Raw genomic sequence first — 27,395 nt, 5'->3', positions numbered from 1 at the left:
TGAGATTTCACTTCATAGCCAAGGGAGGCTAATGCATATCTTTTAGTGAATGTGTTAGGCTCGTCTTAAAGGTGCAGAGGTTAGATAAATGGATGACCCAGTTCACCGAGGCTGATGGGGTACCGGAGGTCGGACCAGAGATACGACTGAGCTCATAATAGGAAAGGTCTCATTTTCAGCCAATAGGGTGGTTGTACTTTATGTGTGCAGGGAATTTAGCCACAGCTGCCAGGTGCTTAATCACGTCCTCCTTCGAGGGGAAAGACGAGGGCAACGATTACGTCTGTGTGAGAGGACGGCAGCCCGTTGTCCCTCCACTGAGAGATCGAGGGAGCTGCACTCAGCCCGCGGTTCCGATTCTTCTCCCTTTTAAATGAGAGCGAACCCAAGACTACAGCACTGAAGCCAGCGCCATGAGCTGGGGGCCGGGTCAGAAACACCACACGGCTCCAGGCAGCTTCGAAGTGAATGTGTTTCTAGGCCAGCGTGTCACGCAGGCTGGCGAGAGGAGTCTTCCTCGCCAAAGGAACTTTGTCACTCACACAGTCCCCTTTCTTTAAATGAGAGCACAGCACCAACGTGACGGTGAAACGTAGATACCACCTTCAACATCTCCATCTCTCCCATTCCTATTAGCACACAGTGAGCTGAGTAACCACCCCCTCAGGAGAGGCGCTCGGTCACCTGGACTCAGGAGGAGGGAAGGACCAGATGGTTCTGAGCTCACTCTCTTCCACCAGACTGGGCCCAGACATTAAGGTATTTGCATACAACAAGATAATTTGCTTAAATACCTTGTGTGTTTGTGTGAGGGCAGTCGTGGCCTGGTGGTTAGGGAACTGGTCTTGTGACCGGAGGGTCGCGGGTTCGATCCCCACACCCCTGAGCAAGGCCCTTAACCCTCAATTGCTCACTTGTATAAAAAAATAAAAATAAATATGTAAGTCCCTCTGGATAAGGGCGTCTGCCGAATGCCGTAAATGTGTGTGTGTGAGAGAGAGAGAGACAGAGAGAATGAGTGAGTGAATGAGTGTGTCTGCGGGCCTCGGTGGTGAACTGGTGCTCGGTCCTGTGTGTTATCTTCTCTCCTCTACCTGCAACTGATTCATCCCCCCAGGGGGCTGTGGCTTCCTGTTGACAGTGCAATTAGCTGAAATTGGATGACAAAGTTGTGCGAGTTAATTGCAAAGTGACCTTGGGTATCTTGATCAGCACAGCTAGCTAACTAACTAACGAGCTAACTAGTTCACTTCCTTCCTTACTAAATGGAGAGCAGATCTGCCCTTAGCAGCAGTTTTAGTGTCTGTATTTTTAACGAGCTGGCTCGTTCGTTAGTGCCTGCATAACACGCATCTGATTAACGGAGCAGCTGGACGTGGATGTGGTCAGAACCAAAGAGCCTGCAAAGACGTTTTTTTCCTCTTTTTCATTTGTGATCACAGGAAGAACGTGTGATACGAGCCATTCATACACTGAACGGTGTTAGTGTGGTCTTTACCCGATCTCTCCTCAAACCTCCAGATGGGCACGCTGGTGGCAGTCTGGAGGGGGGAGTCTGTGGGGAGGGGGACAGACACGTGGATGGGGTCTGTGACCCGGACCAGAGTGCCATTGGGACCAGTGAGGATGGCACACACTGCAGCCACCGCCGTCAGCTCTACCCAACTGCTGTTCGACCCTGGGAGGAGAGAGAGAGAGAGAGAGAGAGAGAGAGAGAGAGAGAGAGAGAGAGAGAGAGAGAGAGAGAGAGAGAGAGAGAGAGAGAGAGAGAGAGAGAGAGAGAGAGAGAGAGAGAGAGAGAGAGAGAGAGAGAGAGAGAGAGAGAGAGAGAGAGAGAGAGAGAGAGGGGGAAAGAAAGAGTGCTTATAGAAGCCTTAACCTTAGGTGCAGATGGGTGAGAAGCTCTACCTGTCCAAGTCTTTGACCTTTAAACTGACAGAATATTCATCCTTGAGCAGAGACTCTTGGCCTACGCCTCTTCCACCATATCAACTAAACCCCAACGAGCACACGTTGTGCATGCGCGCGCGTGTGTGTGTGTGTGTGTGTGTGTGTGTGTGGAAAGACACCAGTGCACAAACTAGGACCCAGTGTTAATTTAATAAAAGAGATGAGGTTTTAAGTGTGGTATGTCGTCGTGCTGGGTGAGCCTGGGTGCCCACAGGAACACTGAGCTGACACCAGTGAGTGGGGGAGGGGCCCAGTGCACTCTGGGAACGCTAGTGATACGGGAGTGGACTGAGTAGTGTGCACAGTACATGACTGAACGGTGGTCAGATTTGACAAGCCCTCTTCTCAAGAGCAGCAGAGAACGCAGGCTATCTGCCCGTCCATATTCAAGAACACAGCTTCAGTCGCTGTAATTAAGAACAAAAATAAATTCCATGTAATGGCAGCGTCACTGTAAGAGAAGGCAGAGGTGCGAGAGATGACACCATTCTGTCATTGTCAGGTAATTACGGGGCCACGCCGCCCACAGCCACCAGGCGGTTTGCTTTAGCGTAGCGGCGCTGCTCACCCGTGGAGTTGTTCTCCAGGCCCAGGGGGTAGGGAAACCCCCCGAGCTCATACTGACTCCTCGTGGACGTGAGCATGGCGGAGAGGGAGATGTGGGAGGTGTTGAGCGCCGGCTGAATGGCTCTCCTCTGGACCTGGACCCACGGCTGACGTCTGGAGCCTACAAGAGAAGACCAACGTTTACCATGTTGACAACAATATCCAACTTGCATATTCATATTTCACTGCATTGCAAAACATGACCTGACGTATCATAGCTGAGCAGTTTTAAGGTGATTTTATGAACACAAGTGGACCTTATAATTGACCCCAAAACAAGCTTAACAAAATGTGTTGAAGTGCAGAACTACGATCATGTGATCTTCCCACAGGGCATCAGTTTAAACGCAAAACCAAAATGTAGGCAGCAAAGTCGGCTGCAGAGTTTGTTAAGAGAGTGTGGAGTCCTGGATCAGCTCGGCTTGGCTCAAAGAGGAAGAAAAAAGAAACGAAATCTAAAAATACCCCCGTGCATGTGTGACTGCATGTTGCCTGCTGGGGTGAGCGCTGGGTTTGCCCCGCTGCGGATGGGCCTGACCGCTCCGGTTCTGCCCAGGGGCCGCCGAGGCCCTGCTCTGCTCTCTCGCTCCGTCTCCCTCCCTCTCTTCTCATCTGTATATCTATCCATCACGGACACAGTGAACGGCAGGACCGCGCTCACACACTTGGACGCCCCAGACAGCGCTGGCGCACGCCTGGTTCTGCAGCTCCGTGAACGTCACCACTCCCGTCACAAACATCCCGCCTCTTCCTCAGAAGGCAGCGTGGTCTTTCAACGTCTCGCTACAGTACCACCACTTTATCAAAACACCAGAACCATTTCATTATGTTGCCAGTGGCCCAATCATGTATGGGGTGAGTATGTTTGCTTATGTGCAGAGCATATCAAGAAAGCAGTATGCTGTTACTCACTGAGGTGATTACCACCACGCTCCAAAGGCACTGATGTAGAAACGAATAAAGAGCTTGGAAATGAAATACACCAATGCTAACAGCTCAGATCTTTAAACATATCTTTAGAACCTCACACAACAGCTTAGATAAGTGGCATCAGCCTTGATTAATTAAAACTCCAGGAATCTTATTGCAGTAGTGACAGTGCCTAATAACCCCAACGCAACCATATTTCACACAAAGAGAACTCCATCAAAAGGATGAACAGACTTCCAGTCCCTCTTAGGGAAGGTGTGTGTCAACACGGGGCCCAGCACTCAGCAAACTGCTACTCAAAAACCACCACTGCGTGGTAACGGGACAGAACGTTCCATTTGGCCTTGGGCTGGCGCCAGACTGGAGAGCTTCCTGAAGCGCTGGGCCGTTTCGCACAGGAGCAGAGAATCCGCTTCACAGTGGGGAATCCCGGCGTTCCTCTGCACTGCTGGGTCGGTCTATCAGAGATGGCACAGAGACAGCTACTCAGGGACAGACCATATGGGGAAATATAGTATATTACTACACAATCATACACACAGTGCATCATTACTACTAGTACTCTAATAATTTTTGTTGTTTTAATCATGTTGTCATGATTTTTATAATTATTATTACTGGTATTATTTTTAATGGTGCTACTGTTACTATTATTATTAAATATTTATATAAATGTTGTTTCTGTACTACTGGTATTATCATTATAGATGCTAGTATTGTTTTCCTTGTTTTGATGCCATTATTAATATTAATAAAGTATTAATGTAACTGTTGCTTTAGTTAGTGATAGCTAACTGTAAAGCTATTCCTGTTTCTGTCATTATTGCTATTTTATTGTTATATTTAGTTATATACACCAATATGCCATTATATTAAATCAGCCCAGCCTGTCTAGCCCCTGGGTGCCTCTATGCCACAGAAGCATGGACCCACCCAGAACTCTTAAGGTATTCTGGACCATCTGGCAGCACCACGTCAGCAGCAGATCCATCACCTTTCTGTCGCAAATGGAAACCCTGCGTCTTTCCTGCCATCCGCTGTCTGGAGCCGGCCAAGAGGACGGCGGTGCTCAGCATTGCTGATGCAGAAAACAGGAAGCTGGCTGGGCCTTAAGGGGCTCCTCGGGGCCCGGGGCCTTGGGCCTCTTCCTTTTCTGCCGAACAGAGCTGGTCTGTGTGCGAGATCAGGAGCTGTGCCAAGGTGAAAAGGCCCTGGCATCACTGGACATCAAACTTCATTAGACTTGGAAATACACTGAACTGTACTTGAAACTCAAATCTGGAATCTTGTGTCTGTATACAAAAAAGCGTTTTGTCAAAGTTTGACAGAAAGTAACCAGAGTTCTGTCTTTGCATTTAGGAAGAGACATTTGATGTAATGTTGATGGTTTGGTTTGGACAATCAATATTACAACCAAAAAACAATAAACCTATAAATAAAAGAATTTATGAGTAAGAGGGAATGCTTTCTGACAGTGGAACATCCATCTCCCAAATGTTAAATATATAATGAAGGCTGGTCTATAGAGAATACAACACTCTTGGGACTTGCAACAAAACACCACTCGCATTAATCACAGAAGAGCACTCTACTCAATTCATCCAATCAATTCATCATCATTTCCATTACAAAGATATTATTAGCATTTATAGAGCCTCCATAACAGACCGTAACATAACATAACCGTCTGTAACGGTACAGACTGTTAGTCAAGGTCAGCTGTGACTGGTGACCTTCAAGACATGCAGTCAGAGGTGATCCATGTGGGGTGCTCCCCCGTGCTGCGGGGGGTGTTGAGTCTTGTAGGAGAAGACGATTTCAGGTCAAAGGTGAGTGGATCCCATCTGTTCTCAGAACTACAACTTAATGTATGAAGGTTTTGCCCCATTAAATAAAGCAAAAGTGCAGAGGTGGTATTTAAAACCAGTGGTTGCATAGCAATTAGCCATGCAAGCACAAAAATTCAATTCACACAAATTCAAAAGGAAACTCTGTGCTTCGCCAGAGATGTCCGGCCTCTCTGATTTCAGTGTATACAGGCCGAACCCCTTTACATGTTGTATATCCTCTCTCACTGCCTGTTTCTTTAAGATAGTTTTGGGACAGCAAGCTTGCTAAACAGTATTTTTTTTAAATTCTGCTGACCTTAATGAAATACTTCACTGAAAATTTTGTCTCATAATGTTGCTTCTCATTACGTGGCAGCATGTGCTATTTTTCTTCCCAACACTTCTGACCTCATTCCAGACATGAAGTGAAGTCTATTGTGCCGTTTCCTGCTCCCCTCTGCCAAGTTGCCCTCTTTGTACGAGCTGCTTTGGGCACAGAGCCAAAACCTTGCGAATTAGGAAGCCAGCGAGGTGATTTGGGGCAGACATTTAGCCATAGATGCAAAAATGAATTATAACTTCAATTATAGCTCCTTATCTATTTGCACTGTGTAGGGGTCAGAGCGTGGCAGCTGCCCAACCTAGCATCTCTCTGGGGACCTGAACGCTGGACACACACTCACGTTTTCTGCTCTTTGCTTTGATTTTAAAAACCACTTTCGAGCTATTGGTCCTGTGGGATTCATCTCTTATCTTATCTCACCCTTCCTCCCAGTTACTGAGTGCGATCAAAGCTTCCTAATGCCCGTGTGCCAATCAGAAACTCTGGCATGATGTCACACACACTGTGCGGAGGCATGGTCTGTTCTTTTCGGTTCCCATGGGTCTGGACCGGAACATGGACCGGCGCCAGGAACTTGGCCTTGGACACAGAGCCCAGAGCAGGGGCACAGCTACCCAGTGTAGCGACAATACCTACAGCCTGCAAGGCTATAAAAATGGGTGATACTAGATTTGCTTCTAGCAAATACTAGATGTATATTCCCAGATTAAGTCCTTTATTAACACACAGTATATATTATTTAAATGAGTGAAATGGGCAGTCAAAGTAAAGACCCTAAACCTCATCCTGGTACCCCCAATTCATTCATATTCAAAAAATTCGGTAGTCACCGCATAAGCAGTAGAACTCCCATATTCGTATTAGTTCAGATTTTCAGATGGGCAGTCATGACCCACGCAGGAGTCATGACCCACGCAGGAGTCATGACCCACGCAGCAGTCATGACCCACGCAGCAGTCATGACCCACGCAGCAGTCATGACCCACGCAGCAGTCATGACCCACGCAGCAGTCATGACCCACGCAGCAGTCATGACCCACGCAGTCTGAAGGTCAGCTACGCTGCTTATACACCTCCGTCTTCCTCCTCCTTTTCAACCATTAACCGCATTTTTGACCGGCACTCCAAATCTGCTGGCAAAGCCTCATGTGGACCCACCAACACACTGAGACACACGCTGGAACTGGGCCAGCATGGGAGGGAAGAATTCAACACGCAATGTTACCGTGGGAACGCTAGGCGTGCCCCCATTAGCGGAACACAGATAAACAGGCGCGCCGCTCATAAATAAGACGGCTACAAACAAACAATATAAATAAAAAGTGCAGAAGCTCCAGACATTTCCAGTGCTGAAGGACTCCCTCCATCCCTGGGTAGGGCCACGCTGCAGGTCCAGAGCCCTCGGACGGGCCCCCCGTCTCACACGGGTCTTGCTACTGCTGCCAAAGTTGCCATGGAAATGGTTTTCAATGCGAGAAAATACCACACGTTCAAACAGGAACTAATCTCTCTCCATCTAGTCCAAACTCATTCCGCCTGCATACGAAAGCTCTTTGCTAGCATACGCATTCAGACACAGCTTGTCATATATTTTATCTTTTAACGATAGCCTCTTTCACACAGTTCAATTTATAATTTTATTGGGATGGACCAGAGCTCCACTATCTGCTCTGGGATGGACCAGAGCTCCACTACATGCTCTGGGATGGACCAGAGCTCCACTATCTGCTCTGGGAAGAGCCACATAAGCAGCTTTGTGAAGCTCTCAGAGCTCCAACAAGCATCCCTGCAAAGCTCCCGAATGACCTCCTCAGCCCTGGAGCTCCTGCAGGTTTTCATCACTCGTGCAGGCTCGTTAAGCTGATGAAGATCAGACAAAAAGATCTGCGTCAGGATGCAGGTGGAGAGACTACGGGTGGAATGGGGGATGCATAGGAGATAAATGGTTTGGATTGTTCTCCGCAGAGAGATTACATCATGCTGTTTGTTTGTTTGTTTTTGTCTGTTCCACCAGTGTTAACTGATTTCATTTTCTTTGCCAACTTATTCACTGGAGTACTGAAGATGAGCAAACGATAACCTGAACCCGATGATTGTGCTTGCTCCAACACAAAGCCCCTCAGATCTAAATAATTCACATTATTAGCACACAGACTCATCAAAACCATTTTCAATAAGCATTCAGGCCAAATATAGGCTGGTATTTACCATTCAGTTTAAGCAGGACGTACTAGAAGAGTTTACTCTGTACTAGCTCGCCTTTGGGCTAATATCTCGATGCCTCTGAGGCAGACCGAGCTCCATTATGACACAAAGGCCGTTCAGCTGTTCAACCTTAATTCCTGCAGGCTAACTGGGAGGGCCAAGACGATGAAAGCCTGTCAGGAGGTTTGACTAATATGAAACACCAGAGGCAGGGCCTATATTTATATATCATTTTAAAAACCGCTCAAGGAAATAGTGTTTACAGGCTGTTTGACCGCAGGTGTAAATTCCGCAGGACATTCATTCGTGTTAAAAGGTGCCAAGAAGCAGGAAATGCCCTGCAGGCAAAGTGTTATCACCCACATCATCCCAACCCCCAGAACTGCTCATCTTAAGCCTCGCTGCACCCAGTCATCAGCACTTATGGAGAAGGGGGGGGGCAGGCCAGGCGTTTACTGCCCGAGGAGACCACGTCAGCACCCCCCCCCCCCCCCCCCCCCCACGAGGTTGCAGGAACGTGAACACCCAACGCCAGAAGCTGCCGAGTCCAGCGTGAGTCATCCAGGGAGCCACGAGGAGCGAGTGAGCGATGCTGTGATGAGAGGAGGAGTGGAGGAGAGGAGGAGTAGTGGGGTGGGGGTTTTGGGAGGAACACTCACCCGGAGAGCCCAGCAGGAGCTGCACCACATCGTCGTACAGGAGCAGAGTGGCTGGTCTCTGGGGGAGCAGATACAGACTCACCGATGCGTACACTGGCAGAGAGAGCAGGATCACGACATTAGTCACATTTATCACAAACCACAACCTCAGTCCTATCAGACCAATCTGCAGAAGTCACGACAATCACTACATTTCATACAGTTTGAAATACAACGAACATATAAAAACATACAGTTAACTACAAGAGGGCAGTAGCATATTAAAAATGGCAGTAGGAGCATATTGTAATGACAGCTGTGTGTCTCAACAATTTGATGCATCTTCACCCAGAGCATTTCACCACACCTTCACTCCAAAATGTATTCATTTAATAACCATAATGTTTTTTTAAGCTTTACATTTAATTGTGCTGCCTCCACACATACAGCACATGTGAGAATCACGAGGAGTCACGGAGCTCACAAGAGCTGATATTACACTGGACACTGAGCTTTTAACATACACACACAAAAAAAACCTTTATTTGATATTTTAATAATTTTTTATGAAAAAAAATTCTGTGAACATTCTATACACCAGGCGTACTCAACTAAATTTGTCCACGGTCCAATTTTGGCAGATACCTGTGACCTGAGGTCCGGTGCGGCGGGGGTGGCGAACGTAAGTTGTTGAGCGGGGGTGGCAAACATAACACTCGTGACGAAGTGTTTTTTCAATAGCCCTGAAATAAATGCTCCGTTTTTTTTTAGGTCCGTATCCAGTTTATCAGGAATGAGATTGGGTCCGGACAGGACTGCGTTCGGGTCCGGATCCGGACCGCGGTCCGCCAGTTGAGTACCCCCTGCTATACACACATAAGACGGAAGCTAGTTTTATCCAGCGTAGGGCATGTCTGAAAAACATTTGCACGTGTCCCTGTGGACTCTGTTCTGGGCAGCAAGGAAATGACTCTTCTAGTTCACTGACTGACTGGCACGCTCACACATACTCACAGACTATATAATCTAGTGCCTGTTGAGTGGTGAAACTGGCTGCCAGTTGAACCCTGTCGATTCCTCTGGCTCTATAGGCCATTACAAGAGCACTGACAACTCCAGGAGCCCAGGGCATGCTGGGAGCAGTAAACATCAACACCTTGTTGATAGTGGTCACACCTAGCAGGCAGCCCCACTCAGACTGGCCGTATGCTGCACCTATAGTTGTGTAGGTCAATATGGAATAACCAATCACCAATTATTTGTTTTGTCTTGATCGAAAGGAGCAAGTGACTGATTAAAATGCGATCGCATATATCACTAGACGTGAACTTAAACATAAGGTCTTAAACACATGGTCTTTACAATGACTATGTTCATGCTGGTCAGTGTCACGGTGAGGCGGCCCCCTACCAGTCACTTCCGTCCACAGCGGCTGTTGTTGTTGTTGTTTTGTGACGTCATGTGCGTCCCTCAGGTGGGCGGAGCCCGTGATCCGTCTCACCTGAGGGTCGTTTGTTTGCCTATATATGTCTTGTCTTTGTACCAGTTGACCGATGGTCATTATATCCTTAATTTGGATCTTTTGCACGGGTTTTGGTTTGCACACTTTCTATTAAACCATCCTTTTTTCCTGAGACTTGGCGTGATCGCTTCCTTTTCAGTTGCTCACACCGCCCGTCACAGTCAGAGAACCCTGTGTTAGTTCATGTGAACCAAAGGGAGGCAATAGATTTAGGGTGTTTTCTAAGATCTGTAGTGCAATCATCAGATTTAATCAGTGTCCACATTAAAGTTCTCACGCTTCTGAAAAGTTGAACGTGAGATATTGAAATATTCAAATACACATGGAAACACATAGGCACACGTACACACACACACACACACACACACACACACACACACACACACACACACACACACACACACACACACAGACAGGCAGGCAGGCACTCGTGTGCACGTGCGCACACACACACACACACACACGTGCACATACAGGCAGGCAGGCAGGCACGCGTGTGCACGTGCACACACACACAGGCAGGCAGACAGGCACGCGTGTGCACGTGCACACACACACACACACACTCACACACACACACACACACGTGCACATACAGGCAGGCAGATGCTCATAACAGGTGGGAGGATCTTTAATATTGCACTCAGTAGGTACATGAAAGAAAAAAAAAGATATCAATTTGAACACAACATGTTTTTCCTCAGAGAATACAACAACACAGAGGCTAGGCAGACACAGGGAGAGTTCATCCTGCAACAGCAAAAATAAGGAGAGAGAATAGAGATCTGGGGGGAGTTGTGAGGATGTTCAGAGGAAATTGGCACACAGGACAGAAGGGTGGCAGAGATATCTGTAGGTGAAAAGGAGGAAAGAAAACAGACATGGTGGGGAAAACCACTCTGGAGATTCTTTTACAGACTCCAAAGAGGAAGTAAAGAAAAATTAAAGCAAATAAAAATTAAGTGAATTAAACAGAGTCTCCTTCACAAAGTTGAAAGAAAGAGTTGCCATTGTATTGACATCTCACGGTCTCACGCCACCTCACACTCACGCCACCTCACACTCACGCCACCTCACACTCACGCCACCTCACACTCACGCCACCTCACACTCACTCCACCTCACACTCACTCCACCTCACTCTCACTCCACCTCACACTCACGCCACCTCACACTCACGCCACCTCACACTCACGCCACCTCACACTCACTCCACCTCACACTCACTCCACCTCACACTCACTCCACCTCACACTCACTCCACCTCACTCTCACTTCACCTCACACTCACGCCACCTCACACTCACGCCACCTCACACTCACGCCACCTCACTCTCACTCCACCTCACTCTCACTCCACCTCACACTCACTCCACCTCACACTCACGCCACCTCACACTCACGCCACCTCACACTCACTCCACCTCACACTCACGCCACCTCACACTCACTCCACCTCACACTCACGCCACCTCACACTCACTCCACCTCACACTCACACCACCTCACTCTCACTCCACCTCACTCTCACTCCACCTCACACTCACGCCACCTCACACTCACTCCACCTCACACTCACTCCACCTCACACTCACTCCACCTCACACTCACTCCTCCTCACACTCACTCCTCCTCACACTCACGCCACCTCACACTCACTCCACCTCACTCTCACTCCTCCTCCCTCTCAGGATGACTCGCTAAAGGTTTCAGGGCTGGGGAAGAACAGCCAAGGCTCCATGAAACCCCCCCCCCCCCCCCCACCAAAATGGCGGGGTGACGGGTTGCACGTCCCCGGCTGCTCTTGCACGTCTTCACGATCTTCCTGCCACGCTGCTGACACCGAGAGCAGTGGCGGTTCTCGTTCCCACCGGCACAGTCACCAAACCCCCCCCCCCCCCCCCCCCCCACCCCTCACCCCCGTCACGCTACGAGATCTCCGATGCGTGGAACACAGATCAATCGTAAAAAGTGGCCAATCAGCAGAATCCACATCGTAGATGTAGCTAGCACTGGAACGCCTATAAACAAGCAACAGAGCAAACGCCCACTGCAAAAGAGAAATGGCGAACTCTTCCTCTGGAGGAAGACGTGCGCTGTATTGCCTACAGCTGCGTTAAGGCTCCTAACTTAACTGACAGCGCTCAGTGTGAGGCCCAGCGCCCAGGCATACACATGCAAATCAAACGACACCCCAACAAAGCAGCTGCTGCCCTGCTAAGACAAACTACAGACAGAGGCTGACAGCATGACGGCACGAGTACAGAACACACAACAGCTTCATGAATGATGCTGTGGGCGTAACCACCACCATTTTAAATGGAGAGTAGGGAACACTGGAGGGACGTCTGGACACCGACTCCAGAGTTACTGCTTACAGAACAAGTTTCAGAAATTGATATTTAATGTACCGCAACGTACATACACACACACACACACACACACACACACACACACACACACACACACACACACACACACACACACACACACCACACACACTCAGTGTATGTATGTATACATAGTCTACTCCTAGACATCAAGAGACGATCACAACACTGGTAGAACACAAATGAATCACTTACAAATGTATTACAGGTCAAGCCTCAGTGACCAGGGTGAAATCCCTGAGTTTGGCATAACAGCATATGGTGAGCATGGCCGCGTGAGGGCTCTCTCCGCTAATCTGGGGAGGCTGGCGTGGGGATTAGTTTGGTATGTGTGTAACACCCCCAAAAGGGGAGTGAAGTCATGCTGGAGAAGCTTGTGCCCAGCACCCTGGCCGACATAAAGTTGTCAGGGTGGGCCGCCTGTTCTAAAACTAGAGTCAGCACAACTAAGTGGTCTCCAGCTGTTGGTGCTGACAGCCTCACGCTGCGCTTGATTTGAGCTGCTTCAGAGGCCCAGGGTACGGAGGCGGAGTGGGCACAATCTCGGAGGTATCTGAAATGAGTCAGTGAAGGAAAGATATATACGGGAAGAGGCCAGCCAGGCGAGGAGTCCCGGCCCTGCTAACGTTTTTAACGACCACTCTGGATGTCTTCATGCCTCACGCCATTTCGCTTTCACTTCGTAAACCTCAAACCTTGCACAACTCGGTCTGCGTATTTACTCTCGTAGAAAAGTGTGAAGACATGGCACAATGAGAAAGTTTACCGGGTTGTCAAGAAATGAAAAAGGACAAAGGAGGGGTCAGCTCAGGAAAGGTAGTTAAACGAGAACCAACGTAAACGCATTTTCGAAGTTATGGAAACACCAGGGAATAAGAACCACTACTTACAAGGGATGCGGTTGGCATGCCAGGGGGCGGAGTTGGTAACAAATCCATGTTTTGATGCTGCGACGATGACCCAGGAGCCCGGGCGATACAGGAAGGTCACCGTAACAACACCGTCCTCTCCTGCCAGACCAGACACCAAGGTAGACTGGTTGCCATAGACCTGGACTGCAGCTTCTTTTAGAGGTGAAAGGTCACTGTTGTCAAAAACCTGGACTTTTATCAGCACCTCTGGAAAAACAGACAGAAAAACGCACTAAGAAAAAACAGAGAGAAGATATAACACAGCATAGCATAGCATAAGTATTACATGTTGGCCTAGAGCAGAGGTGTTTAAATCACAGTCCTCAAGGTCCAGGTCGTACCATCGTCCCTTTACAGTCACGTAGACAAAGTGGCCAATCAGTTGAATTAATCATTTAATTAACTACACGGTATTATGAAATCCAGGACTGGATTTGAGATTTCCAGACTTCAATACTAGTGACCTGTGATGATCGAGTACATCTCTGTCTGACTTTGCAATCAAGAAGCAAGACCAACATCACTTTCTGGTATACCCCTGACTCACAATATACCCCTGAGGCACAATATACCCCTGACTCACAATATACCCCTGACTCACAATATACCCCTGACTCACAATATACCCCTGACCTACAACATGAGGAAATTCATATGGGTCCACAAGACAAAAACAAGGGATATGATTGTAGCAACAAGGACTGGGTCAACCTCTGCAGCATGTCACTGGCACTTTTCCTGACAGTTATGCTAAACACACACTGGCCCACATAGAGCAGATAGCAGAGAGAGGCATGGCTGTTTAGACTGCACCACGCTGACCCGGCCAATTCAGAATCTGTTGTTTATGGAGTTGGGGGGAGGGGCAGAGTTGGGGGGGAGGGGCAGAGTTAGGGGGAGGGGCAGAGTTAGGGGGAGGGGCAGCCGAGTTCTACCAGTTACCTACAGCATCCCACTTCTGCAGCAGATTTCTGCGACGGCTGCTTATTTGAAGTGTGGACAAGATTAATTCCACAATGTGTCTGCAACAGCAAAGAAAACAACTGCAAAGTTTTTGAATGCCTGGATGTTAAATGTCATTGGTAAAATTTGGCTTCAAACGCTCCTCTCAGAGTGCATACATCAAGTCCCAAGACTGCTAAAGCAGCTCCCATCTGTGCCTGATCGATCTGTCCTCTTTAGTCCAGTACGAATCGATCTGTCCTCTTTAGTCCAGTACGAGCCCGCGGCCTTCAGAGACTCTTGTTTTGATTCTAAATGGGTCAATTGATGCATGTTGCCATGGATACGAGAAGGTGTCAGCAGGCGAGTTGTGGGAAAATGGGGGGGGGGGCGCTGCAGTTCTTGGACACACACACACACACACACACACACACACACACACACACACACACACACACACACACAGGCGCTGCTAAAATATGTCTGACATCTTTAAGACTTATGTCCACTGTGCATAGTAAAAAGTAGTCAATAAATATTTTTGTAATTATATTTAATTGTCAACATTTTATTTGAACTTTTAACTCAGTAGCTGCAGAAAAGTTTGGCCAAGGTTACTGGCAATAAAGGACGTCTACTACAAATCAGTTACCTGTTTTATATTTATTTTAACCACTGAAGCAAAAGCACATATCTCATACAAACCTACAGACATGGGCTTGTGAAGAATGAGTCTAACTGACGCCAGGCTCAGTGCCTGTACCGTCTGTTGTTGGGGAGACACGCTTATACCAGTCAAGTGAATCTAACCTCTGTCACAGTCTGTGTACATGGTAACACATCAAGTGATTTTGTGACATTGTGTAACTTTGAATGACCGGTTATTGCTTGTGACTCATGTCTCAAATCTACACAGTCCTGCAGATTTCTCCGCAACCAGCATAGGATTTAACGCTACCCAGGTGCCCAGACTAGTGTCGTTATTTCAGGGATTAAATATTGCAACACGTGACTGGTCTTCTACAGGGCATCCTTCCCATACAGCTGATCCAGACCACAGCACCACAGCAGACTGAAGATCTGAAGATCACCCACGTTACTCTACTGCTGCGTTCCTTTCTCCAGATGCAAAACCCTAATGTAGGCCTACAAAGACCAGAATGGAGCGGTCCCTCCCCACACGAACAACGGTCAAAGCCCAAGCTGGGCCTCGAGCGTTCCACGATTCAGGTTCTCACGGAAGACAAACAGCCAGGCTCTTCTCCGTCCTGGCTCCCAGACGATGGAACAAACTTCCACTGTCCAAACAGCACAGTTTCTCACAGTCTACAAATGCAGACTGAATACTAATTTATTTATGCAGTATTTAAATGACGACTGGTCCTGCAGGAAACATCTTGAATTGCACAATTCATTTTTTCTCCTTCCCAGGTATCAGGTATATTATTGTTGTTTTATACTTATGTTCTTTTTTCTAGGTATTAGCTTTGATGTCCGGATCTTACGATATCTCTGTTGAAATGGTACGTGAACTATTTGTACTAGCTAGGATGTATTTTCTGAATAGATGACAAAGCACTTTTGTAAGTCACTCTGAGTTAGAGTAGGCTACCTGCTAAATGCAAGAAAATGTTGATACAGGTTCTCAACCATGTGAGGGACATTTTTCAAACCTTCCATTGCTAAAAAAAAACCCTTACATGCCTTATATACTATATATGTTGTTCACACATTTGAACACATTTAAGTAGACAGAGATGACACTGCTTGCTGTGTTTATTATTGCGCTATTCAGTGAAGTAGGACGATGTCCAGGGTGTCCGTGGGACATTTGTCAGCTTTTTGAACAATGCTCATTTTAACGCCGCTCACAGTCAGCATTTCCTGGACGCGACTCCACTTCCAGTCCATTGTTTTGAGCGAGGATGCGTGGCTCAGCTGAACACACCACCCACGGAGCAGAAGCAGTTCTTACTGCCGCCACCTCCACCGGCCTCCACCTCCACCGGCCTCCACCTCCACCGGCCTCCACCTCCACCGGCCTCCACCTCCACCGGCCTCCACCTCCACCGGCCTCCATCTCCACCGGCCTCCACCTCCACCGGCCTCCACCTCCACCGGCCTCCACCTCCACCGGCCTCCATCTCCCCGCTTTCGTAAACAAATCGCATCAAATGAAATGGGGAAGGGGGGGGGGGGGGGGGGGGTTATTTACAGGCCCAAGTCAGGGGCACGGACGTCTTCCCGTCCTCTTCCTCTTCCGTCAGCAATCCCACCGAGCATCTGAAGTGGCGAACATCCCCTCCGCTAGCAATGTCAGATCTCTGAAAGCGTAACCCTCGAGTATCAGGACATTCGTTCATGCAGATGTTTCAGGGATTTCAAATGTTATCCGCTGAAGGACCGTGTTGACTGCCACCGTGTTGATCTCCATCAGATCTCCAACAGCTCTCCATGGTGTCAGTAATAATGAAAGATGTGTGGCTTCGTTTTTTCAGACTGCAGGGCATGTGTATTCAGCCATGCAAGGGTGGCAGTCCATCAAGAGGCCAGTGTGAACTTGCCCTGCTGCCACACACACACACACACACACACACACACACACACACACACACACACACACACAGGAAGGAACTGCACGCAGAAACCCATAGCCAGTAATCAGGGCACTAAATGCTTTGACTGACATCTCACAAGGCTGCAAAATGTAAATTAACCCTCAAACAATCCAGCCCGATCTCAAAGGTTCTGGCTTTGTGTGTGGGTGTTTTAACGAGTTACACATTAATAAAAACTATTTTAGTACAAATAACTCCTCCAGGAATACATCTCAAGGCTTGTTGCGAATATGGTATGCAACCATATGGTGATACTGGACAGTATTCTGTCCACACACCGTCCATGTCGCCTTGCGGTTCATCCACGTCACGTGCTCCAGACTCCCACGTTCTCCCGGAGGGTCTGTGGCGAGAGCCCTGCGCCCCAGAGAGCGTGCTGCAGATAAATCACCCCAAATCACCTCCACCCTGCACTCCAGCTGGAAGCCATCAGCAGGACACTCCCCCAGCCCAGCAGCTTTCGCCCGCCTGGTTCCCACTCAGGAGGACCAGACTGGGGTGAAGTAGTTTACGGCTCCGTTTCTGCAGCGTGGGCAAAAAAACAGCAGCACCACTCACTGGAACCAGGGAGAATGTTTTACAAGCAAATCAGGGATTTTCTAGAGGAGCAAACAGCCATTGTCTGGGCATTTGCTGCAGCGTATGAAACCTTCCCACCAGCGTATGAAACCTTCCCACCAGCGTATGAAACCTTCCCACCAGCGTATGAAACCTTCCCACCAGAGTATGAAACCTTCCCACCAGAGTATGAAACCTTCCCACCAGCGTATGAAACCTTCCCACCAGAGTATGAAACCTTCCCACCAGCGTATGAAACCTTCCCACCAGCGTATGAAACCTTCCCACCAGAGTATGAAACCTTCCCACCAGCGTATGAAACCTTCCCACCAGCGTATGAAACCTTCCCACCAGCGTATGAAACCTTCCCACCAGCGTATGAAACCTTCCCACCAGCGTATGAAACCTTCCCACCAGAGTATGAAACCTTCCCACCAGAGTATGAAACCTTCCCACCAGCGTATGAAACCTTCCCACCAGCGTATGAAACCTTCCCACCAGCGTATGAAACCTTCCCACCAGCGTATGAAACCTTCCCACCAGCGTATGAAACCTTCCCACCAGCGTATGAAACCTTCCCACCAGAGTATGAAACCTTCCCACCAGCGTATGAAACCTTCCCACCAGCGTATGAAACCTTCCCACCAGCGTATGAAACCTTCCCACCAGCGTATGAAACCTTCCCACCAGAGTATGAAACCTTCCCACCAGCGTATGAAACCTTCCCACCAGCGTATGAAACCTTCCCACCAGCGTATGAAACCTTCCCACCAGCGTATGAAACCTTCCCACCAGCGTATGAAACCTTCCCACCAGCGTATGAAACCTTCCCACCAGCGTATGAAACCTTCCCACCAGCGTATGAAACCTTCCCACCAGAGTATGAAACCTTCCCACCAGCGTATGAAATCTTCCCACCAGCGTATGAAACCTTCCCACCAGCGTATGAAACCTTCCCACCAGCGTATGAAACCTTCCCACCAGCGTATGAAATCTTCCCACCAGCGTATGAAACCTTCCCACTAGCATAACACTGCGAAGAAATCAGGATAGCCAAAACCAAAATTAACCAAATTTAAATTCTTGCAAGGGTCACAAATGTACAAGATGTATACAGTAATTTAAAATCTAGCAACAGTAATCTGACAAAAAAACATTATGCTAAGAGATGACACCAAACATTTCTTTATCTGCAGAATAGCTTTCTCTGCTTTTAATTCAGGTTAATATGCAAGAAAAAAAACTTTCAGGACTTCACACACATCAAGGAGGAAATAGTTTTGCTAGGAGACACTGAAGACTAGGGCTAAAAGACACTGAAGACTAAGGGCTAAAAGACACTGAAGTCTAAGGGCTAAAAGACACTGAAGTCTAAGGGCTAAAAGACACTGAAGTCTAAGGGCTAAAAGACACTGAAGTCTAAGGGCTAAAAGACACTGAAGACTAAGGGCTAAAAGACACTGAAGACTAAGGGCTAAAAGACACTGAAGACTAGGGCTAAAAGTCCAGCCTAAAGTTTCAGAAAATGGCAGCAAGCATCAGCTTGCACTCCAGTGGTTGAGCAGAGAACCCTGGTCAAGTAGCAACATGAGCTCTTATTAACAACTTTAAAAAGCTGTTAAAGATTTCAATATGTTTACATGAGAGAGAGAGAGAGAGAGAGAGAGAGAGAGAGAGAGAGAGAGAGAGAGAGAGAGAGAGAGAGAGAGAACAAACATGTACAGTATATAGAACATTTAGGAATTACATACAAAATGATAAGTTGGTGTTCCTACAAGCCATGTATGCCATGGGAATCCAACAACAGGTTCCAACCAGGTATTCATATCACTTCGATATTAAATAACCAAAAGCCTGTTCTGTAGATTAGCTGGACACAATTTTTTCTTGTAATATTCTTATACTACAAAACGTCCTAATGAAATAGGTTTAAGGGTTGGGTCTTTAAAATGTAGTTTGGTTTCTTTTCGGTTTTAGTCTCGCACAAGAAATACATCAGAAATGTTCTTTATCCATTCAGGACATTCAGATTGTGGTTTTGGTAAGTGGAAAGGTGTCCGTGCCTCATAAAACACTTCACACTTCCTCTGGGAGGAAAGGGGAGTCCAGCGGCGAGCCCAGTCAGCTCCGTGTGGCGTGAGGGCCACGACTCCCGGATCATCTGCGTCTCTCTCCAACAGGACATTAACACGTGAGGGCGTTACTGTGCATACTGCTCCCTGGATACGAACAGCACCAGGCGGGGCCTGCACTAGAGGCACCACGAGGGCGTGAGCGTGTTTCACACTAGAAGTGTGTAGTGAAGCCATTCACCCACAGTTCACTTATCATGAAACACGATCGCCTTTGCAAAGATTCGATAACGGAAATCCCGAAGCCTCGGCCATGAAGCCCTTTTAAACATTTTACACGATGTGAACGGAAACTTGAATTTCCAGATACCTTTTCAGTTTTCCATCCCTCCTTACCTGCGGCGCTCTTCCACTGTTTTGCTTCCTGCTGTTCGCCGCCGTAGAAGACGGGGTAAGAGAAGCGGACGGCTGGTGAAGCTTCGAGCCCATCTGGCACTGTTTGCGGGCGACTCTTCGGCTTCTTTTTTTCCTAGGAGTCCTCGACCATTTGGTTATTATGATGTGCGTCGGCCTATGAAGTACTGTTATCGTTGGCTTCAACCGGTGAACTTCGACCTTGGCCAAACGTATCCCTGCCGTCGACATGTGAAGATCTGCAGACGGAGCCGTATTAATGATAATCTTCGCCCTCTTGGCCGTGCAGATCGGGAAACGGACCAGGGCTCCATTCGTATGGCCGTGTTGAACACCAGATCCTTGGCCAACAAAACGTTCATTTTAAACGACTTTTTTCGCTCCCATTCTTTGGACTTTCTTTTGCTGACAGAGACGTGGACGCAGCCAGGTGATAATAGCGCCTTCTCTGAGCTCCTCCCCCCTGGATGTTCTTTTTTTAGTTCACCACGACTGTTAGGTCGTGGCGGAGGTATTGCTACAATCTATAGAGAGAAATTCAAATGTAGACTATTACCTCCTATGACTTACTCTTCTTTTGAGTTGCAGCTGTTTGTTGCTGAATTTGCTCACCCAGTACTATGTGCCGTTGTCTATCGTCCTCCTAAATATAATAAGGACTTTTTACAACAGTTCTCTGAGTTTTTGGCAGACATTACTCTCAATTATGATTATTTTTTAATCTGTGGGGATTTTAATATCCATATCTGTTGTTCCTCTGACCATCTTGCATCTGAATTTTTAAGTGTTTTGGCATCTTTTAATTTGACTCAGATGGTCAATGGTCCCACACATCACCTTGGACATACCCTGGATCTTGTTATTTCTTGTGGATTGTCCATTTCTAGCTGTGAAATATTTGAGACCGCTATCTCAGATCATTTCCCTATTTTTATTGTCTTTGATGTTCCTTCTTTTAAAAGTAGACCACTGATGGCAGGATGTTATCGTCGTTTTTTACCACCCTCAGCAGCTGAGCAGTTTGCCACTGCATTTACTGATTCTCATGTAAATACATTAAGTACCTCAACCTGTCCTGACAGCTTGCTTGATTCTTTTCATGAAGTGTGTAACACAATTTTAGACTCTGTTGCCCCTATTAAATTTAAACCGGCTAGTTACAAAGCTGAGCCTTGGTTAAATGATACCACCCGTGCATTTAGGAGACAGTGCCGTAAAGCCGAACGAAAATGGAGGAAAGATAAATTATTAGTATCATTGGCAAATCTTAGAGACAACCTCATGCAGTACCAGAGGTCAGTTAAGGAAGCAAAGTGTCAATTCCTGTCTAATCTTATTTCAACTAGTAATCACTCATCCAGGGTGCTATTTCACGCAATTGACTCTGTTCTAAATCCTCCAACTTCTGTTTTGCTTGAGACATCAGTTTTAACGTGCAATAACTTCCTTTCACATTTTATTGACAAGGTGGCATCTGTGAGACATTCTACTGTTATGTCTGAAATTCTTAATTTCCAAGTTGGTCCTATCTCAGCCGCATTTGAGCAATTTGAACTGGTGTCTTGTTCTTCTTTAAAGAACTTAGTTAGTCAGATGAGACCCACAAACTGTCCTCTTGATTGTCTTCCTTTTAAGTTAATGAAGGAAGTGTTTGATACTGTTGGTCCTGTTCTTGTAACTGTTATGAACTCCTGTCTTAGTTTAGGGATTATGCCCAGTATCTTTAAACATGCTATTGTTAAACCTTCTCTTAAAAAACCGCACTTAGATCCCTCAGTTTTATCCAATTTTAGACCAATTTCTCATTTATCTTATCTTTCAAAACTCTTAGAGAAAATAGTTCATATACAGGTGCAGGCCTTTTTACAATCAAATGACATTTTTGAAAAATTCCAATCAGGTTTTAAATCAAGGCATAGTACTGAGACTGCTCTGCTGAAAATCCACAATGATATCGCTATGTCTGTAGACAGTAGATGTCCTGTGATCTTGGTTTTGCTGGATCTAACAGCTGCGTTTGATACGGTGGACCATTCTATTCTTTTATCTCGCTTGGAGCACGTCGTCGGTATTCGTGGCACTGCTTTGAAGTGGTTCACATCTTACTTGAACGATAGAACGTTCTCAGTTATGATAAATGACGCCTCTTCTTCGTGTGCACCTCTTTCATGTGGAGTCCCTCAAGGTTCTATCCTTGGTCCCCTCCTGTTTTCCCTATATATGTTGCCACTTGGGGAGGTTATATCTGCACATAATGTTTCTTTTCATTGTTACGCAGATGACTTACAGATCTACCTGGCTCTAAAACCACACGTGATAAATCCGATGCTATCTTTTATCAATTGTGTAATTGATGTTAAACAGTGGCTAAATCATAATTTTCTGTTCCTGAACCAACAGAAAACTGAATGTATTTTATTCGGTGATGCTACTGCCATGGACCTCAGTGGTTTACCTTTTAAGCTAAATACTACTGTCAGAAATCTTGGGGTATTATTCGATCAGGAACTCAACTTCGATAAACAAATTAATTCTGTAGTTAAATCCAGTTTTTATCATTTGCGTCTGCTGGCCAAAGTCAAATCTTTTGTAGATCATACTGATTTAGAGAAGGCAATCCATGCTTTCATTAGCTCCAGACTTGACTATTGTAACGGCCTATATACTGGTGTTCGTCAATCTTCTCTGAGACAACTTCAGCTCGTCCAGAACGCAGCTGCTCGTCTCTTAACTAACACCTCCAGACGCGAACATATTACACCTGTTTTGTTTAATTTGCACTGGCTTCCTGTTCAATATAGAATTAATTTTAAAATCTTGATGTTTGTTTTTAAAGCATTGAACGGATTGGCACCATTGTACTTAACTGATCTCTTAAGTTTTCCCGCACACGAGAGATCCTTGAGGTCATCGAATCGTCTTTTATTAGACGTTCCGAGAACTAGATCTAAGCGTTGGGGTGATCGGGCTTTCTCTGTAGCTGCACCCCGACTTTGGAATAATCTTCCCTTAGATCTTCGGTTAATTTCTGATCTGAAACCTTTTAAATCTAAGCTTAAGACTTTTCTGTTTGAACAGGCTTTTAATACCATGTAGTGGACTGATTTTGAGAAGTATTCTGACAATACTTCCGATGTATGCATTCCTGATGTTTTTACTGTATATTAATGTAATTTCATTTTATTGTAAAGTGCTTTGGTCACCTTAGTTGGTTGTTGTAAAGCGCTATATAAATAAATAAATCAATCAATCAATCAATCAATCATGAATCTGCAGCCGATTTAGCTACGATTCTAAGGTCTCACAGTGCTACCCCTGAGGTTCCCGTGTTGATGTAATCGAACACGCAGGTGATGTAAGCCAGAGAAACACGCAACATCCCCAGGAGAACACTAGTTCTTTGGAATCCAGCCATGCGGTGTAGGACTGCTTTGACAAATAGCCTATATGGTCTGTTAGAATCAAAGAAATTCACAGCACTGGCACCCTTTTACATTCAGGAAGTGTGTAACCACGTTCATCATGTCTCTGCCTCGTATTTCATTCATGCCAGTTCATTCATAAAACACCGCCTCCAGCAGCAGGCATCCAGTCATCATAGCATCCAGAGCAATCCAAGACGCTCAATCGGAGGACAGTGTACATTCTGACATCATGAGGTCAGGCTGCCCCGGGCGGGCTGCGTGCGGGCCCCTCTCATCCTCCGTGATGCCGTGGGCTAGCAGCGGGGAGATTCCTCCTCCCCACCTGTGGCTTTGGTTAGCGCTCCTGGGCTCGTGGCCAAACGCACACTCCCTGAAGCTGAACCCGGCCGAGCCACGTCCTGCATCTCCTACAGCGGGGCTGCTCCCGGAACAAACGCCAACACTGGGTGTTTGTTTAGGAAAGCTTGCACAAAAAAAAGAGCCATCAGGAACCAGTGAACCTGCCTTAATGGGACAGAGACTGTTCTGGAATTGGCTAGTGACCAAAGCGACGGCTGGATCCGATGGCTCGGCTCTGGATTAGGGTCTATCAGCCGTCACACCCAGCACACACTGTCCTGTAACCAGCACCAGGAGCTGAGCTGCCCAAGAACAGACACTAGACCAGCTTCTCCTACTCAACAACACTGCTTAATTATTATTAATACATTTGTAGGAATGTTCTTCCTACAGACCGACCTACGTTCGACGTCGCTCTAGACTCGGCCGATTTCATTTCAGTGGGACTCTAAAGCAAAGTCCCAAAAGTGCTGTCTCCAAAGGCAAACGCAGAGGCATTCATCCAGAGTGGCGCGCCATAATGCAGCCATTATGTCCTGGAGAATAGCAGAATCAAAAGTGAGAGGCTGGAACAGATTCTCAGCAGACAGCACCATGGCAACTCCGCTGCCTGCATGAGACACCGTAATGCCCCTTCAGCAAGGATTTGAAAACATCCAATGAAAGCTCCCAGGGCCTATCCCAGGGGTGGAGCCTGCCTATGTGTCCCCAATCACATGACGCCATCACATGACGCCATCACATGACGACAAAAAAACAGCATTTTGCTTCGGAGCGCTTGGCACTCTGGGAAACAGCTGATTCTCCGCGGCAGACCTGATCTCAGCGGTCACAAGGCCACAGTTCACCTGCACAGAAGCACCGCGGGACGACGAGCCGGCGTTAGGACCCCAGCCGAGCCTTTTGTCTTTTGTCCAGAGGTGGGGGGGGGGTGGGGGGGGGGGGTCAGCTGGGTGTCAGACTGTGTACGATGATCGTGTGCATCACAGTTCAGCAACCAAACCCCAAGAATAACAACATCTCATGCTCTGCAAAAAGCCGCTGGGCGCATCAGGACGAGACAAGGCCGGGCGTTACTTTACCCCACATGAAAGCTTGCGATTCAGGATACGCTGAGCTAACTACGTGATGTGATAAAGGAGGGCGTGTCTAATCAGGACATTGGGAGGTTCCTAATACCATATGACACCAGACAGTGAGCATCACATTTACCTCACGTGACGCAGCTGAACCGAGCGTGTCACACAGGCACGACTGTAGCGAATAGCAATTATGCGCACGGCTGATACGTGTCGAGTTAGTGTCAGTGGAAAAACAAGACGTGAAGAAGCACACAACTAGAGAAGGAGCATCTCAAAGGTTGTGTGTGAGCTACAAAACGTCTCAAAATACACAAGCAACAACTGCATTTCATTGCCTAAGCAATTGTGTAACTGATTAGATCCTATTAAAACAGACAGTGTAGTGTGGCTTTTGATAAAATGACAACTATGGCTAATTGCTATGATATGAATATGATATCTACGAAAAGCCCCATGGATAAACATCAGCTTGATTTCAAGCAATCACAACCATAATCATCTTCTGAATAAAACATGAAATGAAAGCTCATTTCAGAGGCGTGGCAACGACCAATTAAAAACAATACTAAATCAATACTAATCAAATCCCCAGTATCAAGAGAATGAACAGGCACACCAGGCCAAATATGTACATCTTTACATATGTGATAATTTAGTATAATCTTTGAGTAGATGCTACAGCTTCCTCCTTCAGAGAAGTTGATGGAGATTTCTCAGATTTCATGAATACAGCTGCTCTAAAATATGATCCTCACTAAAGCATCCACTCTTTACATAATGAACAGATTTTGAAATATTGATCCCAACATCAGAACTGAACGAGCAAAAAACTGTTCATCAGAAAACAGCTCTTGCTCTACTAAACTAATGAGTCATTCTGATGAATAATATTATCACTCAAAGAGCAGGCCATGTGACAACAACTGAATCATGAATATGTATGAGACTGGAAGTGCAGCAGTGGGCATGTACTCATGACTAAATATGCAAAAGCCTGGGCTGACATAGCACACACACACACACACACACACACACACACACACACACACACACACACACACACACACACATCTAGACTGTGTCACACAAACAGCAGGACAGCGTAGTACAACACACACTAGCTGTTAACAGTGCTGTGCCTCTCTTAAATCTCATCTACAATAATGGAAGCTGGTGCTTTGATTTCCTATTCACAAGCTGTTCAGCAAGACAGCTGACAGCTTCTCTATACATACAAACCCCGTCATGTTCAGCACTGCTTAATGTAAGAACTGCAGTCTTCTGCATGAACAAACCGCTCAATAATTATTTTGTTCATTTCATTCGTTTAAAAGTTAGTAGCATGGTTCAGTCTTGACTAAGATATGGTGTCATTCAACATCAAGGTGAATTATAAACTGTTTCCAACTAGGACTGATGTACTGACTTTAGAAAGGAGGTATACACACTTAAAGCACACAGTTTTATAAAGTCTAACTTCCTCCTGACTCGGTCTTGTCATTTCACCTGCAGCTCAGTTTCCATTTCAAGATCTGATCAGAATGGAGAATTTGGTCTTAAATAATCGACACAGGGGGACAGTTTTAAACTCACAATAATGTTCTTCTAATGTCCCAGTGGAATAAGTGTCTTTACAAGAGTTTGGAGACTGTCCTGTCCTACTAGTCGTGACAGAGACAAACATAACGGCATAAAATGTATTAAAATAAATATTGTCCCGTTTAAGGAGACAAATAACGTGAGATAAACGTCCGTAAACAGCAGTGTGAGGTGAAGGTTTGTGTACCACCAAATAATTCTGCGAGTCAGAAGTGGCCCGACAGTAGAAGACAGCAGGACGGTAGAAAACCCAACCGGACTGTCATGATGTCGACTGGGTTTGGACCCTAAAGACAAACACCACGTTTCGACTAAACGTCTCAGCTGAGCGTGTGTAAATGATCGGTGTAAGATACTGAGATTAATGACATGTTTCATTTAAAACACACTGAAGTCAACAGGGAGGCGGTTCCTATTTGAAGTCCTTTGTTTCTAAACTGAACTTTCATATCAAACACACTGATGTCCATCATCGCGTTCTTGCGTGTTGGACCGAACCGAGCCCCGACGCCGCGGTTACATAATGTGGCTACATGGCGCCGCAGACCCGCCGCGGTGATCCGCGACCATCATCACACATTAGTAACTAGTTTACGAGTGTCGGTGCTACAGTCCAAACAGGAAACGTGCCGAACCACGAAAGTAGCCCACAACTCACCGAGCGCTCCCGGTTCCGGTGTGGGTCTCGCCCGTGTTCTGCACACGCCGCACAAACACAGATACAGCACAAAGAAGCGGAGAGTGTGCAGCGGGGACATTGTGGCGGGGACATCACACGGTGTCTTGGGGTGTCCGTCCATCCATGCTCCCGTCGGGGTGGCAGAGAGCGAACCGTGCCCGGACGCCCCACTCCCTCCTCGGGTATGCGGCTCCGCTCCTCCCGCTGCTATTGTCTCGGGAGGGAGGGGGGGGGGTGTTGCTCGCCACCGCCCCCTGCTGGTGGATGTGCCGCATTTCCGCACTTATTCACTCGCACAACGTCCGTTATGTACTGATCCAGTCCCACGGGACATCACGGGTCT

The 27,395-nt window shown here is 47.0% G+C and overlaps 1 protein-coding gene across 3 annotated transcripts in view; it reads right to left on the bottom strand.

Annotated features, from left to right (window-relative positions):
- The window catches only part of fam171a2a (family with sequence similarity 171 member A2a), a 35,075-nt gene extending 7,811 nt beyond the window's left edge, over positions 1–27,264 (bottom strand). For 2 of the 3 annotated variants that reach the window (XM_076997177.1, XM_076997178.1), the window contains exons 1-5: positions 27,032–27,264; positions 13,304–13,531; positions 8,523–8,615; positions 2,519–2,677; positions 1,499–1,678 (exon numbers count right to left, since the gene is read on the bottom strand). In XM_076997177.1, the coding sequence (XP_076853292.1) occupies positions 1,499–1,678; positions 2,519–2,677; positions 8,523–8,615; positions 13,304–13,531; positions 27,032–27,173 (802 nt within the window). In that variant the 5' untranslated portion in view covers positions 27,174–27,264. Of the gene's footprint in view, positions 1–1,498; positions 1,679–2,518; positions 2,678–3,021; positions 3,776–8,522; positions 8,616–13,303; positions 13,532–27,031 lie in introns of those variants that run through there. The other variant, XM_076997179.1, reaches the window with a different exon arrangement.
- Between the last annotated feature and the right edge of the window lie 131 nt (positions 27,265–27,395).

The sequence above is a fragment of the Brachyhypopomus gauderio genome, chromosome 2, assembly GCF_052324685.1.
Source record: "Brachyhypopomus gauderio isolate BG-103 chromosome 2, BGAUD_0.2, whole genome shotgun sequence".
NCBI classification, from domain to species: Eukaryota; Metazoa; Chordata; class Actinopteri; order Gymnotiformes; family Hypopomidae; genus Brachyhypopomus; species Brachyhypopomus gauderio.
Note: the sequence above shows the minus strand (reverse complement) of the source record. Positions and strands in the feature narration are given on the sequence as shown.